Source organism: Ursus maritimus, unplaced genomic scaffold, assembly GCF_017311325.1.
Source record: "Ursus maritimus isolate PB19 unplaced genomic scaffold, ASM1731132v1 scaffold_33, whole genome shotgun sequence".
In the NCBI taxonomy this organism is placed as follows: domain Eukaryota; kingdom Metazoa; phylum Chordata; class Mammalia; order Carnivora; family Ursidae; genus Ursus; species Ursus maritimus.
The window spans coordinates 20066958-20078489 of record NW_024425897.1 but is presented as its reverse complement, the minus strand read 5'-3'; the positions used below and the strand labels follow the sequence as shown (position 1 = coordinate 20078489).

At 54.4% G+C, this 11532-nt stretch overlaps 1 protein-coding gene across 1 annotated transcript in view; it reads left to right on the top strand.

Moving 5' to 3' along the window:
• Positions 1 to 995: 995 nt before the first annotated feature.
• Positions 996 to 11532, top strand: part of LOC103661290 (2'-5'-oligoadenylate synthase 3) — a 45242-nt gene continuing 34705 nt past the window's right edge. Inside the window, exons 1-8 of the mRNA XM_008689001.2 lie at positions 996 to 1311; positions 3192 to 3474; positions 5168 to 5343; positions 6374 to 6612; positions 8045 to 8198; positions 8705 to 9049; positions 10349 to 10631; positions 10942 to 11117. Of these exons, the coding sequence (XP_008687223.2) occupies positions 1126 to 1311; positions 3192 to 3474; positions 5168 to 5343; positions 6374 to 6612; positions 8045 to 8198; positions 8705 to 9049; positions 10349 to 10631; positions 10942 to 11117 (1842 nt within the window). The 5' untranslated portion in view covers positions 996 to 1125. The remainder of the gene's footprint in view (positions 1312 to 3191; positions 3475 to 5167; positions 5344 to 6373; positions 6613 to 8044; positions 8199 to 8704; positions 9050 to 10348; positions 10632 to 10941; positions 11118 to 11532) is intronic.

Below are 11532 nucleotides of genomic sequence, written 5' to 3'. Positions count from 1 at the left end.
GTCCACTGGGTAGAGGAGCCACAGCGAAGATGCCAGAAAGGGAGAAGACGGGCGTGAAGATAAGCATCGATGAGCTACCTGGTAGATTCAGGTCCCCAGTCCGGGGCTTACTATCCGCCTACTTTTGTTCCAGTCCCGAAGGGACCTAACTCGCCTCGGAGCTTTATAATGTCGTAAGATGTAGTATCGTGGGGGGTGTCACTCTACACTGACCTTCCTTCCTCATTTCTCCGCTTTAAAATAATTCTTAATTCTTACAGACGGGTTCCAGAATGATACATTTGATGTTTTAAAAAATGGAATTCTAAACATTTCGGAATTGTGTTAAATGTATACATGACTTAGGAGGGGTTGTCCCCTGTACGAACACAGCACTAGTACTGAGAGCTTGAGCTGGGTTTGAATCCAGTCTGACAGCTTTCCCTCTATGTATGTGACCTTGGCCAAAGTGCCTCCATTCTCTGTACCGTAACTTCCTCATCTCTCAAATGGGTATGATAAGAACAGGCCTTGTGGCCCGGTTGTTGGGAGGATCCAGTGCGATGATGTATGGAAAGCAGGAGGGACACATGCTCTGCCAGCGTTCTTTGTTACTGGTGGTGTTGAGAATGCCGCCTTGGGCCAGAGAGCCAGCCAGGGGTTCTCTGTTTGGGGGAACCTCTTCCAGGCTGCTCAGTTGGAGGTGTGACCACGTCCTCCCGTAAATCCTGCACGTTTCTTAAATGCTCAGGGTCCGTGGCTCGGTGCCAGTGCTTGTGCTCTGTGCACCTGCCGCTGTCAAGGCGTTTTGTTCAGGTGTGCGCGGTTCATTGGAGCTGGCGGGGGCGGGCACAGGGGAGGCGGGCCCGGTGCTGGAAGGCGGAGGAAGCGAAACTAGACCTGGTAAGGGAAACGGGAACTGGGTGCAAGAGCCCAGAGCTGCTGAAAAGAAATGAAACTGAAAGCGGGAGAGGAGGGGAATGCCTGCGAGGTTGGGAAGGAGGGACGCGGGGAGAGGCTGGGGCAGCAGCGCCTCCCCCTGCCCGGCCTCGGGGTGCAGAGCCAAAGCCTGGGCGTTGCAGGCGCAGAGGAGCGCGCAGAGTGCGAGAGGGAAGCCGGGGCGCGCCAGGGTACCGAAGCCCGGCCATGGCCATGAACGACGTGTACCGCACCCCCGCCGCCGCGCTGGACAGCCTGGTGGCCCGCAGCCTGCAGCCTTGCCCCGAGTTCCTGGGGGCTGCGCGGCGCGCCCTGGGCACCCTGGCAGCCGCCCTGCGTGAGCGCGGGGGCCGCGCCGGTGCCCAGCCTTGGAGGGTGCTGAAAATCGCCAAGGTAGGCGCCTCGGGAAGGGGGGGGGTCACCTAGAATTGGGGCAATCCTCCGAGGATGCTGGCGCCTTACCACCGGCTTTGCCGAAGGGGAAGGTTGCTATCAGCTCTTTTCATTCATGTCTTTGACATTTAAACAGCACACTTGTTATGCGCCAGCGCAGTTCGAAGTGCCCTGAAAACATACTGAACACCACAGCGGGGGGGGGGGGGGGGGGGGGACAATTAATCCCGCCTGACACATGGGAAACTGAGACACAGAGACGAAATAATGTGTCCAGGCTTGTAAAAGATCCAGCCAAGATTCAAAGCCAGGAGGTCTGATTCTTGGCATTCGTGCTCCTTGGGCTGCCTCTGGTTGGTTCATTCGTAGACTTACTCAATCCTTTACCGTCCAAACAGACTCCAGTCCTCACATCATGCCTGATCCTAAGGGTGCAGAAACACGAATATTCTATAATAGCCGTGATAGCCTAATTACTGGCAAACTACCCAGTAACAATAAACATGGTCTCGTTAATTGAGTCATCTTACTTAATCCTCACATTCAGGGAGGTAGGGATTATTGTCCCAGTTTTATGACTTGGCGAACTGGGACTAGGGGTGGGTGAGCCGCTGCCCCAGGCCACTTTTTGTCACGTAAATGCTCTGCTGCCCCTGTGACCTCAGGGAGGAGAGGGGCATCACCAATCTATCCTCAGTGCAAACTCAGGGGCTCCAGGAGTGCATCGAGGGAAGCTGGCTGGGGTAGAGGGGACTTGCGGCTTGTCAGGGAGGGGGTGAGCAGGGGATGACCCTAGAGCAGCTAGGGGTTTCCACTGGGGATCCCCATGTTCCAGATGCCCATGCAAGCGTATGTGGACGACATGACTCAGTGGCTGGAATTTCTTCTCTAATCGCATAAGCAGGAAAACAGGGGTCGAATAAATGGAGCAAATGTGGCAAAAGTCTTCTTTACAACCCTCTCTTCTTTCGTGTAGGTTTAGAAACTAAAAAAGAGTATTTTTTTTAGTGACTTAATCTATGGGGGAGGGGGTGCAAGAAGAGTGTAGGCAAGAAGAAGGGAGCCGGACCTCCCTCCCCTGGGCTCCCCTGGGCGGGGTGTTGGTAAGCAACCTTCCTGGCACTTCCCTTTCCCTGTGTCCTCCTTTGTCAAGTGAGAGCAAGGACAGTACCTTTCTCCCAGGCTTGCTGCGAGCTTCAGTGAGATGATGGTGTGCAGAAGTGCTCAGTCTACAATATCCCTCTTTGCTCTGCCGCGTTCCCCCTTGGTTGGCAGCCCCCGATGTGAGGAGCTGGCGGCAAAGGAACTGGGGTACCACTGGGGTAGTTAGGGATCCCAGCTTGGTGGGGGAGGTGCCCTTGGAGGGCTAACCCTGGTTCTCGTCTTTTCCTGGCTCGGTTACTCACTTCACCGCCCTGAGCCCCACTGGCTCGAGTAACCACAAGTAAACCGCATCAGGGTATTGCCTGGAAGTGAGATTTCAGGTTGGCAAACATTTGACAGAGCTGCGGGCACCGAGGAGGGACTCTGGTCCCGTGAGTTTCCTTCCCAAGTCCTCGGCTGACAGCTTTGCAGAAAGAAACGGCGGTCAGAAAAGTCCTGAAAATTCCAAGAATGGTATCATAGCTCCGGACTGAATCCCAGGCAAAGTCACAAACATGTGTTCTGCAAACCAGAATTTGTTTCGCCCACAGTTTTAATTTTTAAAAAATTGAAAATCATAAAAATGTTCGAAGTTGGTTGCCGACATTTGGAAATCACGGGTTTACAAATGAAAATGGCTTTTCTCGAAGACTCAGAGCTGGCTGTGCTCGCCCGGCATTTCTGCGTGGCGTCAAATGCCAGGAGCTGTGTGCCCACCGTTTCCCCTTTCTTTGTAGGGAGGCTCCGCCTGCCGGGGCACAGCTCTGAGGGGTGGCTGTGATTCTGAACTCGTCATCTTCCTCGACTGCTTCAAGAGCTATAAGGACGAGGGTGCACACCGGGCAGAGATCCTCAGCAAGCTGCGGACCCTGCTACAATCCTGGGGGCAGAAACCCATCTCTGGTCTGAGCTTTGAGCTTCCTCGGCAGGACGGGGCCAGGGTCCTGCGGTTCCGCCTGGCATCCAGTGACCTTGAAAACTGGATGGATGTTAGCTTGGTACCGGCCTTTGACGCTCTAGGTGAGGGATGCCTGGCCCGTTCCAGGCTTGGGGGCAAGATCATTAGGAGTAAGACAGAGCATACAGTCGGGCCCTGCCCCGACCTTCTGTGTGGCCTGGGCAACCCTCTCTGGGCTCCAGTTCCCTTACTGAACATAGTGAGTCTGGGCCAGGAAAGCCCAGTTCCTCCCGGGTCTGTGGTCCTGGTCCCGGATGCTTGTCCCTCGCTCAAGCAACTGCAGAGACTTTCCTTCAGCCACTGCCTAGGACAGTGCCGCTCAGCCCTTCCACGAATACCCCCAAAGGAGAAGGCAAAAGGGCATGCGCCCGGCAGCAGGGGGCTGGGGACAAGGCCAGAATTCGGCAAAGTCTTGTCTTTTATCTTAAAAGCATTAACGTGATCTTTGCTCCCCTTCATAATTTATCCGTGCTTGATTTAATATAATAATGTGCCCCTGTGCCCACATCTGTAAAATGAAGGTTAATAATAATGGGACCCTAGTTATCCATCTGACAGAGTTTTTAGAAAGACTGTATGCATTAATGTACGTGATGAATTTTGAACGGTGCCTGGCACATGATGGGGCTATGTGAGTGCTTACTGTTCTCCTTTTTCTTCTTCTTCTTCTTGTAGTATTTATTATTAATATTAATATTATTTTCCACTATTATTATTATTCTTATTAACCATGATGCCCTGGGAGATAGCTGTCTTGAGTTTATCCAGGTTAGGAGGTCCTGGCAGACAGCCACACTGCCCCCCGTCTGGTATACCCATCCACCCTCTGGGTACACAAATATTAATCATAATAGCTAATCCTTATTAAATGCTTCCCTGTTCCAAGCACCTGACCTCTTTTATCTCATTAACCCCTCCAAACAAACCTATGGGGCCTGTACTATCTTATCTTCCTTTTTACTAAGAGGGACACTGAGGCACAGAGACGGACAGTAACTCACCCGAAGTCACGCAGCAAGTACGCGGTGTCAGGAACCTGGGAAATTATGGAGAGTGCTTACTTTTCCCAGGCCGGGCCCATGGGAAGTGGTGGAGGGAAAGGCACATACCGTAAAGTCGGCCAGCTTTGGGTTCCAGTCCTGTCTCCATCACTTGCCAGCTATGTAACCTTGGGAAGACTACTGAGTAACTGTGCCTCAGGGTCCTCGGCTGTGCAATGAGGTGAAGAATACTTGTCTGGTCGGCTTTGGTGGGGCTCTGGGGGCCTCACGTGAAACTTTCAGCCCAGTGCCTGCCTGGCGTGCATGAGCACTGAGACAGTGGTAGCAATCACTGCTAAGGCATCAGGCCCTCTTGCCTTCTACTTCTCCCGCTTTGTTTCCTTTCCCTACGGCACTGATTAATGAAGGGTACCTAGGGTGGTGTCCTAGTGCGGCCCGAGCAAGAGCGAGCCTCGGGGAGGGAGGAACTGCCAGGTTATAAGGACTCCTGACTCAGCAGGAAGCATCATTCTCGTTTCACCCCCTTGGAATACGGCTGCTCTCCTGCAGCCTGGCCCCGGGTTTGGAAGGCAGGAATCCTTCCTTCTGGTCTCGAGCTTTCTTCTCTGCTTCCTGAGAAGCTCCAGGCTCTCTTCCTCATCCTCCAACCCCCCATGCTAGTGGATTCCACCCCTCCCCCCACCACCAAATCCCCCCCGTTTCTCCATCCCGTGCCTCAGAACCCTTCCTGACTCACAGCACTCCACACCCCCAGGGCAGCTCAGTTCCAACGTCAAGCCTGCGCCCCAGGTCTACTCGACCCTCCTCAAGAGCGGCTGCCAGGGGGGCGAGCACGCGGCCTGCTTCTCAGAGCTGCGGAGGGGCTTCGTGAGCGTTCGCCCGGCGAAGGTGAAGAGCCTGATCCTGCTGGTGAAGCACTGGTACCGTCAGGTGAGGCCGCCGCTCAGGGTCCTGCTCCAGGCACTCGTGACCGTTTGAATTTGTGATTTCATGACAGCGAGAATATTTTCTTACACTTCGCAGCCATTCATGTGTCTCTTTACGGAAATTGCCTGTTCATATCATTTGTCTATTATTTTCTACTGCGTTAGCTATCTTCTTGTTGGTTTGTTGGAGCTCTTTATATATTCTGGGTACTAATTCTTATGGAGTTGATATGATGCAAATCTCTGCTCCTGGTGCGAGGCTTGTACTTTCACTTTGTTCATAGGTCTTTCGTCACAGGAAATGTTTGAATTTTAATGTAATCAGGGGCGTTCGTCTTCTTCTTACGAGATTTGTACTTTGTGTGTCTTGTGTAAGAAGGCTTTGCCTATCCTGACTTTCTAAAATTATCCTTCTGTGTTTCCTTTCAAACGGTTTTAAGATTTTTCTTTTCCTGTGGTTTTAGGGCTCTGAAACTATCTGGAATATTTTATGTATGGCATGAAGTAATGTGGAGTTTGTACACCTCCCGGCCCAGCCTCCCTCCAAAATATTCATGTTTGTGGATAGACTCTTGTGCATTGAGGAAGGGGTGCTCAGCCTGTGCCTGGAAACGAGGGACCAGGCCCCGCAAAATCTTGGGGCACATGACTTGGTCCTTCTGTAGGACCATTCATCATAGAGCAAGTACGGTATGAGGAGGTCCGGGCTTCCGGTTCTTGCTCGGCCACTGACTTGCCCTCTGACCCTGGGCGAGTTCTGCCGTGCTTTCATCTGGGGGATCAGTAACAGTCTCACACGACCCGCTGGCCTCTCTCTGACTGCTCCCCAATCCCCGGAGCTTGGATCTCATAGGAGCCCACGGCTCGGCTGAGACTCCGGGAGTGAGGGCAGATGAGAAAGATCAGGTTTCTCCTGGAACCCAGCATCTGGTCCCAGGCTTCAGCCTGTGGCGTCCGCGCCCCAGAGACTACAAGATTCAGCAAAGTTCCGCAGAGAGCTCTCCCTGTTTCCCCTCCCCTTCACCCTCCTACAGGTGTGCCGGATGGAGGCGAGGAGGGACCTGCTGCCTCCAGCCTATGCCCTGGAGCTGCTGACCATCTTCGCCTGGGAGCAGGGCTGTGCGAAGGAAGCCTTCAGCCTGGCCCAAGGCCTCCGGACCGTCCTGGGCCTGATCCAGCAGCATCAACACCTGTGTGTCTTCTGGACCCTCAACTACAGCTTCGAGGAGGCGGAAGTCAGGCAGTTCTTGAGGCACCAGCTGGAGAGACCCAGGTACCTCCCCACACCCCCCCCCCCCACTCTCCTGGGCTTGGGCAGCGGGAGAGAATTAACAACGATGAAGCAAGTCTTATCTGCCGAGGGCCTGCGTGGGGGCCGAAGCCAGGCGCTGCACGTGCGTCTCCTCATTCCGTGGGTCAGCCCCAGACGCAAATTACAATCACTTGGGACAGGTTTTTTTTTTTTTTTAAGATTTTATTTATTTATTTATTTTAGTGAGAGAGAGAGAGACAGCACAAGGGGGGGTGCAGGGGCAGAGGCAGAGGGAGAAGCAGACTCCCCACGGAGCAGAGAGCCCGACGTGGGGCTCGATCTCAGGACTCTGAGATCATGACCTAAGCCGAAGGCAGACGGTTCACCGACTGAGCCACCCAGGCGCCCCTCTTGGGGCAGTTTTTAAAAAGATTTTTTTTTTAAGATTTTATTTTTTATTTATTTGAAGAGATAGAGACAGCCAGCGAGAGAGGGAACAGAAGCAGGGGGAGTGGGAGAGGAAGAAGCAGGCTCTTAGCGGAGGAGCCTGATGTGGGGCTCAATCCCATAACGCCGGGATCACGCCCCGAGCCGAAGGCAGACGCTTAACGACTGCGCCACCCAGGCGCCACCTAAAAAGATTTTTCTTGTGTGAACATACTGTATGCGTGAACATTTCAGTGACGCATGGTGTACCCATCCGAAGGGCACATTTTGGTGACTCTATAAAGCAAACCCACCAGCAGATCAAGGGAGGGGATTTCCAGCACCTCAGGAGCTTCCCTTTCCTCTCTCCCGCTCAGTGATATCCCGAAGGTGACCCCATTCTGACGGTTACCCGTCCAGTCCTGTCTACTGCACAGTCTTACCGAAGGGAAAGCCCGTGGCACGTGCTTTCGTGTCTGGCAGCCTTTCTCAACGATGTTTTGAGATCCTTCCATTGTGTGCACTTGTTTATTGTTGTTTATTGTTTCATGTTGTCGCATAGTGTTCCCGCGTGTGAATTTATTACAACATGCTTCCCATTGAGCTGGTGACGGACGTTTGGTTGTTTCTGCCCCGGGGCTGTTACAAGAAGGCTGTTAGGAACCGTCTTGGACGTGCACTTCTGTGCGCGTACCATGGGACGCACACGTAGGAGTAAGATAGCTGAGTCACGGCGGTAACTCTGAGTCCCTAGGTGTAGGTTCTCGTAGCTTATGATTCTAAAGTGCAGCCGGAGTTGGGGACCGTTGCTCCAATTTAATCTCCACAGCAGCCCACCAAAGCAGGTACTGTTGTCATCCCCGTTTTGCACATAAGGAAACAGGCTCAGAGGAGGTAAGTCGTCTACCCCAGGTCACACAGCTGGAAAGTAGAAGAGCGGGGATTGGAACCAGGTCTGCTTGACCTCAGAGCCCCTGATCTTGACCGTCTTACTAACTGGAACCTTCCTGTCCCTCTGGATTTGCAGGCCTGTGATCCTGGACCCAGCTGACCCCACATGGGATGTGGGGAACGGAGCAGCGTGGCGCTGGGATATACTGGCCCAGGAGGCTGGGTCCTGCTATGAACGCCCGTGCTTTCTGCAGACAGCAGGGGGCGCTGTGCAGCCCTGGGAGGGGCCCGTGAGTGAGGGGCTCCCGGGATCCTTGCTAGGTGTAAAGCCACACCTAATTCCCGTGCTCAGGGTTTCCTGAGCATCCGCCGTGCCCCTGGGAGGGGCCCGTGAGTGAGGGGCTCCCGGGATCCTTGCTAGGTGTAAAGCCACACCTAATTCCCGTGCTCAGGGTTTCCTGAGCATCCGCGTGTGGAACAGAGTTGCGGAGGGGGGGCTGCAGGTGCACAAACATCCCGCTCACCACACCGAGCCTGCTTGGAGGAACACCTCTGTGCTCGCGGGGTTATTGTGTGCTTACCACACTGTGTCCGCCCAGCACAGGGGTCCTCGTCCGTACCGATCCCGTCTGTAAGGGCACCCTTTTCTAATCTGCATCGTATGGACTAGCGGTGGTCCTCCCATTTCCCCACCCTGAGTCTCAGTCACCCTGACTGTCCACTGGGAGGTAGCTGGGAAGAGAAGGGATGGAGAAACTTCTATGCCTGTAAGACAACTCCTTCTACACACTTCCAGGGCCTTCCACGTGCAGGGGGCTCAGGTTTAGGCCACCCCATCCAGCGAGACTCTGCCCAGAGGACCCCTGAGGACAGCAGCAGTCTCCATGCTGTGCGCCCAAGGGCAAAGAACAGGCAGCCCTCAGGCCCAGCTCCCGGCCCCTCGGGGGCAGCCAGCATCACCCCTTCCATGCTGGGGATGGCCTTGGCTCTGTCTCAGATCGCTGCCAAGGACCTGGACCGCTTCATCCAGGACCACCTGAAACCAAACCCCCAGTTCCAGAAGCAGGTCAGCAAGGCCATCGATGTCATCTTGGGTTGCCTTCGTGAGAATTGTGTCTACAAGGCTTCGAGAGTCAGCAAGGTGAGTAGGTGGGTGGAAACACTGATGGGAACCTCCTGGGGCACCGCAAGGAGGAGGGGAAGGAGCGGAGGACCGGCAGGGCAAGTGGACATCTGTGGAAGGGGAGTTGGCTGCCCTCAGAGGTATATATCTGAGTGCCAGCTTTTTAAAAAATTTTAATGACAGGGGCACCTGGGTGGCACAGTGGTTAGGCATCTGCCTTCGGCTCAGGGCGTAATCCCGGCGTTCTGGGATCGGGTCCCACGTCGGGCTCCTCCGCTATGAGCCTGCTTCTTCCTCTCCCACTCCCCTGCTTGTGTTCCCTCTCTCGCTGGCTGTCTCTGTCTCTGTCAAATAAATGAATAAAATCTTTAAAAAAAAAATAATTTTAATGACAGTGTTTAAACCACTATTACCGTAATCAGACCACTTCCCTCCTCTGCGGGTTCACCGAGTACAGTGGCCTCAAGGTCTTTCTCCAACGTTTACTTACTCCATACTGGCCTCCTGGCTGCTTCTCGAATTCACCGGCACAGTCCGCGCTGGCTGGTTTCTCTTTCTGGAAGGCTCTTCCTCCCATTCACTTGGCTCCCTCCCCTCCTTTAAGTCTGGGACGCAAGTCCCCTTCTCACGGAGGCCTGACTGCTCAATTTACATTTACAGCTGCTTACAGCTGCAACCCCCCCCTTCCACCACCACCCCCGGGCCCCCCCACTTCCTGACTGACTTGCCTCCACACAGCACTTCGCACTTTCCAGGGGCTGCTGTTTGCTGACTGTCCCTCCCCTCCTCCCCCCTGCTAGAACATCAGTTCCAGGAGAGCAGGGACATTTTATGTACTGCCATAGCTTGGTCCCTGTGAGTGCTCAATAAATGCGTGTTGAATGAGTGAAAGAATGAATGGATTGATTGGTTGATTGATTGAAACAGGCCAACAGAGCACATCTGCAGGCCCCACCTGGCCCTGGGACCTCAATTTGCAACCTGTGGTCCAGATATGCAATCAGTAGGTGCTGCAGACGTTTGGCTAAAATCTTTAATCCCTGCCCCCCATGCACTGCGCGCCCCCCCCCCAGTTATCTGTTGCTGCACATTGGTCTGACTTTGTGCAGGGCCCGGGGGGTCGGAGGGCAGGTGCAGACAGAGATATTCGGACTCTGCCAGGCTCCTAAGGGTCAGGGGTCGCAGCCCTTGTGCACCCTGCCTCTGCCGGGAGGCCGCCGGACCTGGCATCAGTGAGACAGTATGTCTGGGCTGCAGATGGGGGCAGCAGCTGGGGTCAGGGACACTCTCGGGTCTGAGTTGGTCCTTCCTCTGCAGGGGGGCTCATTTGGCCGGGGCACAGACCTGAGGGGCGGCTGTGATGCCGAACTCGTCATTTTCCTCAACTGCTTCCACGACTACGAGGACCAAAGGGCCCGCAGCACAGAGATCCTTAATGAGATGCGGGCACAGCTGGAATCCTGCTGGCAGGACCCAGACTCCGGCCTGAGCCTCAGGTTTCCTGACCAGACCGTGACCAGGGCTTTGCAGCTCCAGCTGGTGTCCACGGCCCTAGAAAGCTGGATGGACGTGACCCTGCTGCCCGTCTTTGATGCCGTGGGTGAGGGCGGCCTCCAGCCTGTGCCTTGGAGACTAATTCCCTTACCCGCTATGCTACATAGCTTGTCTGGGGTCAAGATCACCCACCTTGCAGAGTTATTGGGTGGATTAGTGAAAATTACTGAAAAGCACCCAGCACATACTTGGTGCTAAAAAAAAAAAGAAGATTCTACGTTGTAGGTCATGTATTATTGATTGCGGTGCTATGTAATTAACGTTCAAATATTAATAAAGGCTGGTGAGTGGCTAGGTTGGGACATGGAGATGTCTTCGTTACAGCTCTGCGCTCAGAGTATTTCACATTTCCACAGGGCAGCTCTGCTCTGGCGCCAAGCCTGCGCCCCAGGTCTACTCGACCCTCCTCAAGAGCGGCTGCCAGGGGGGCGAGCACGCGGCCTGCTTCTCAGAGCTGCGGAGGGACTTTGTGAACACTCGCCCAACCAAGCTGAAGAGCCTGATCCTGCTGGTGAAGCACTGGTACCATCAGGTGAGGCCGCCATACCCACTTGCTCGTCTCAGGAAGCAGCTGCTGTCATGGCAACTGCCTCAGCCAATCAGCTCCTCTCCTAGGCAGGCATCTCCCTTCCTTCGCTTCTTACTGGCCATCCCAAGGAGAAGGACCACCTCCTCCATCCTCCGCTTCCTGCCAGACCGGAAGCCCCTAGCTGAGAGAAAATCTTTTCTCCGTGAGGCCCTGGGTGCTCGTTTCTTGTGGCTGGGGTTCAGCATGCCTCTCTAGCTCATCAGTTTCTCCTTCCTCTTCACACTGCTGATGCTTTCCTTGTTCTCGCCCACCTCCCAGGCCTAGCTTATGCAGTTCTGCCATCACTGTCCTCTGTGCAAGTTGTATCAAATAAACCCTGAGCATTCTCCAGAGCTCCCCCACTAAACACTTCTCTGAA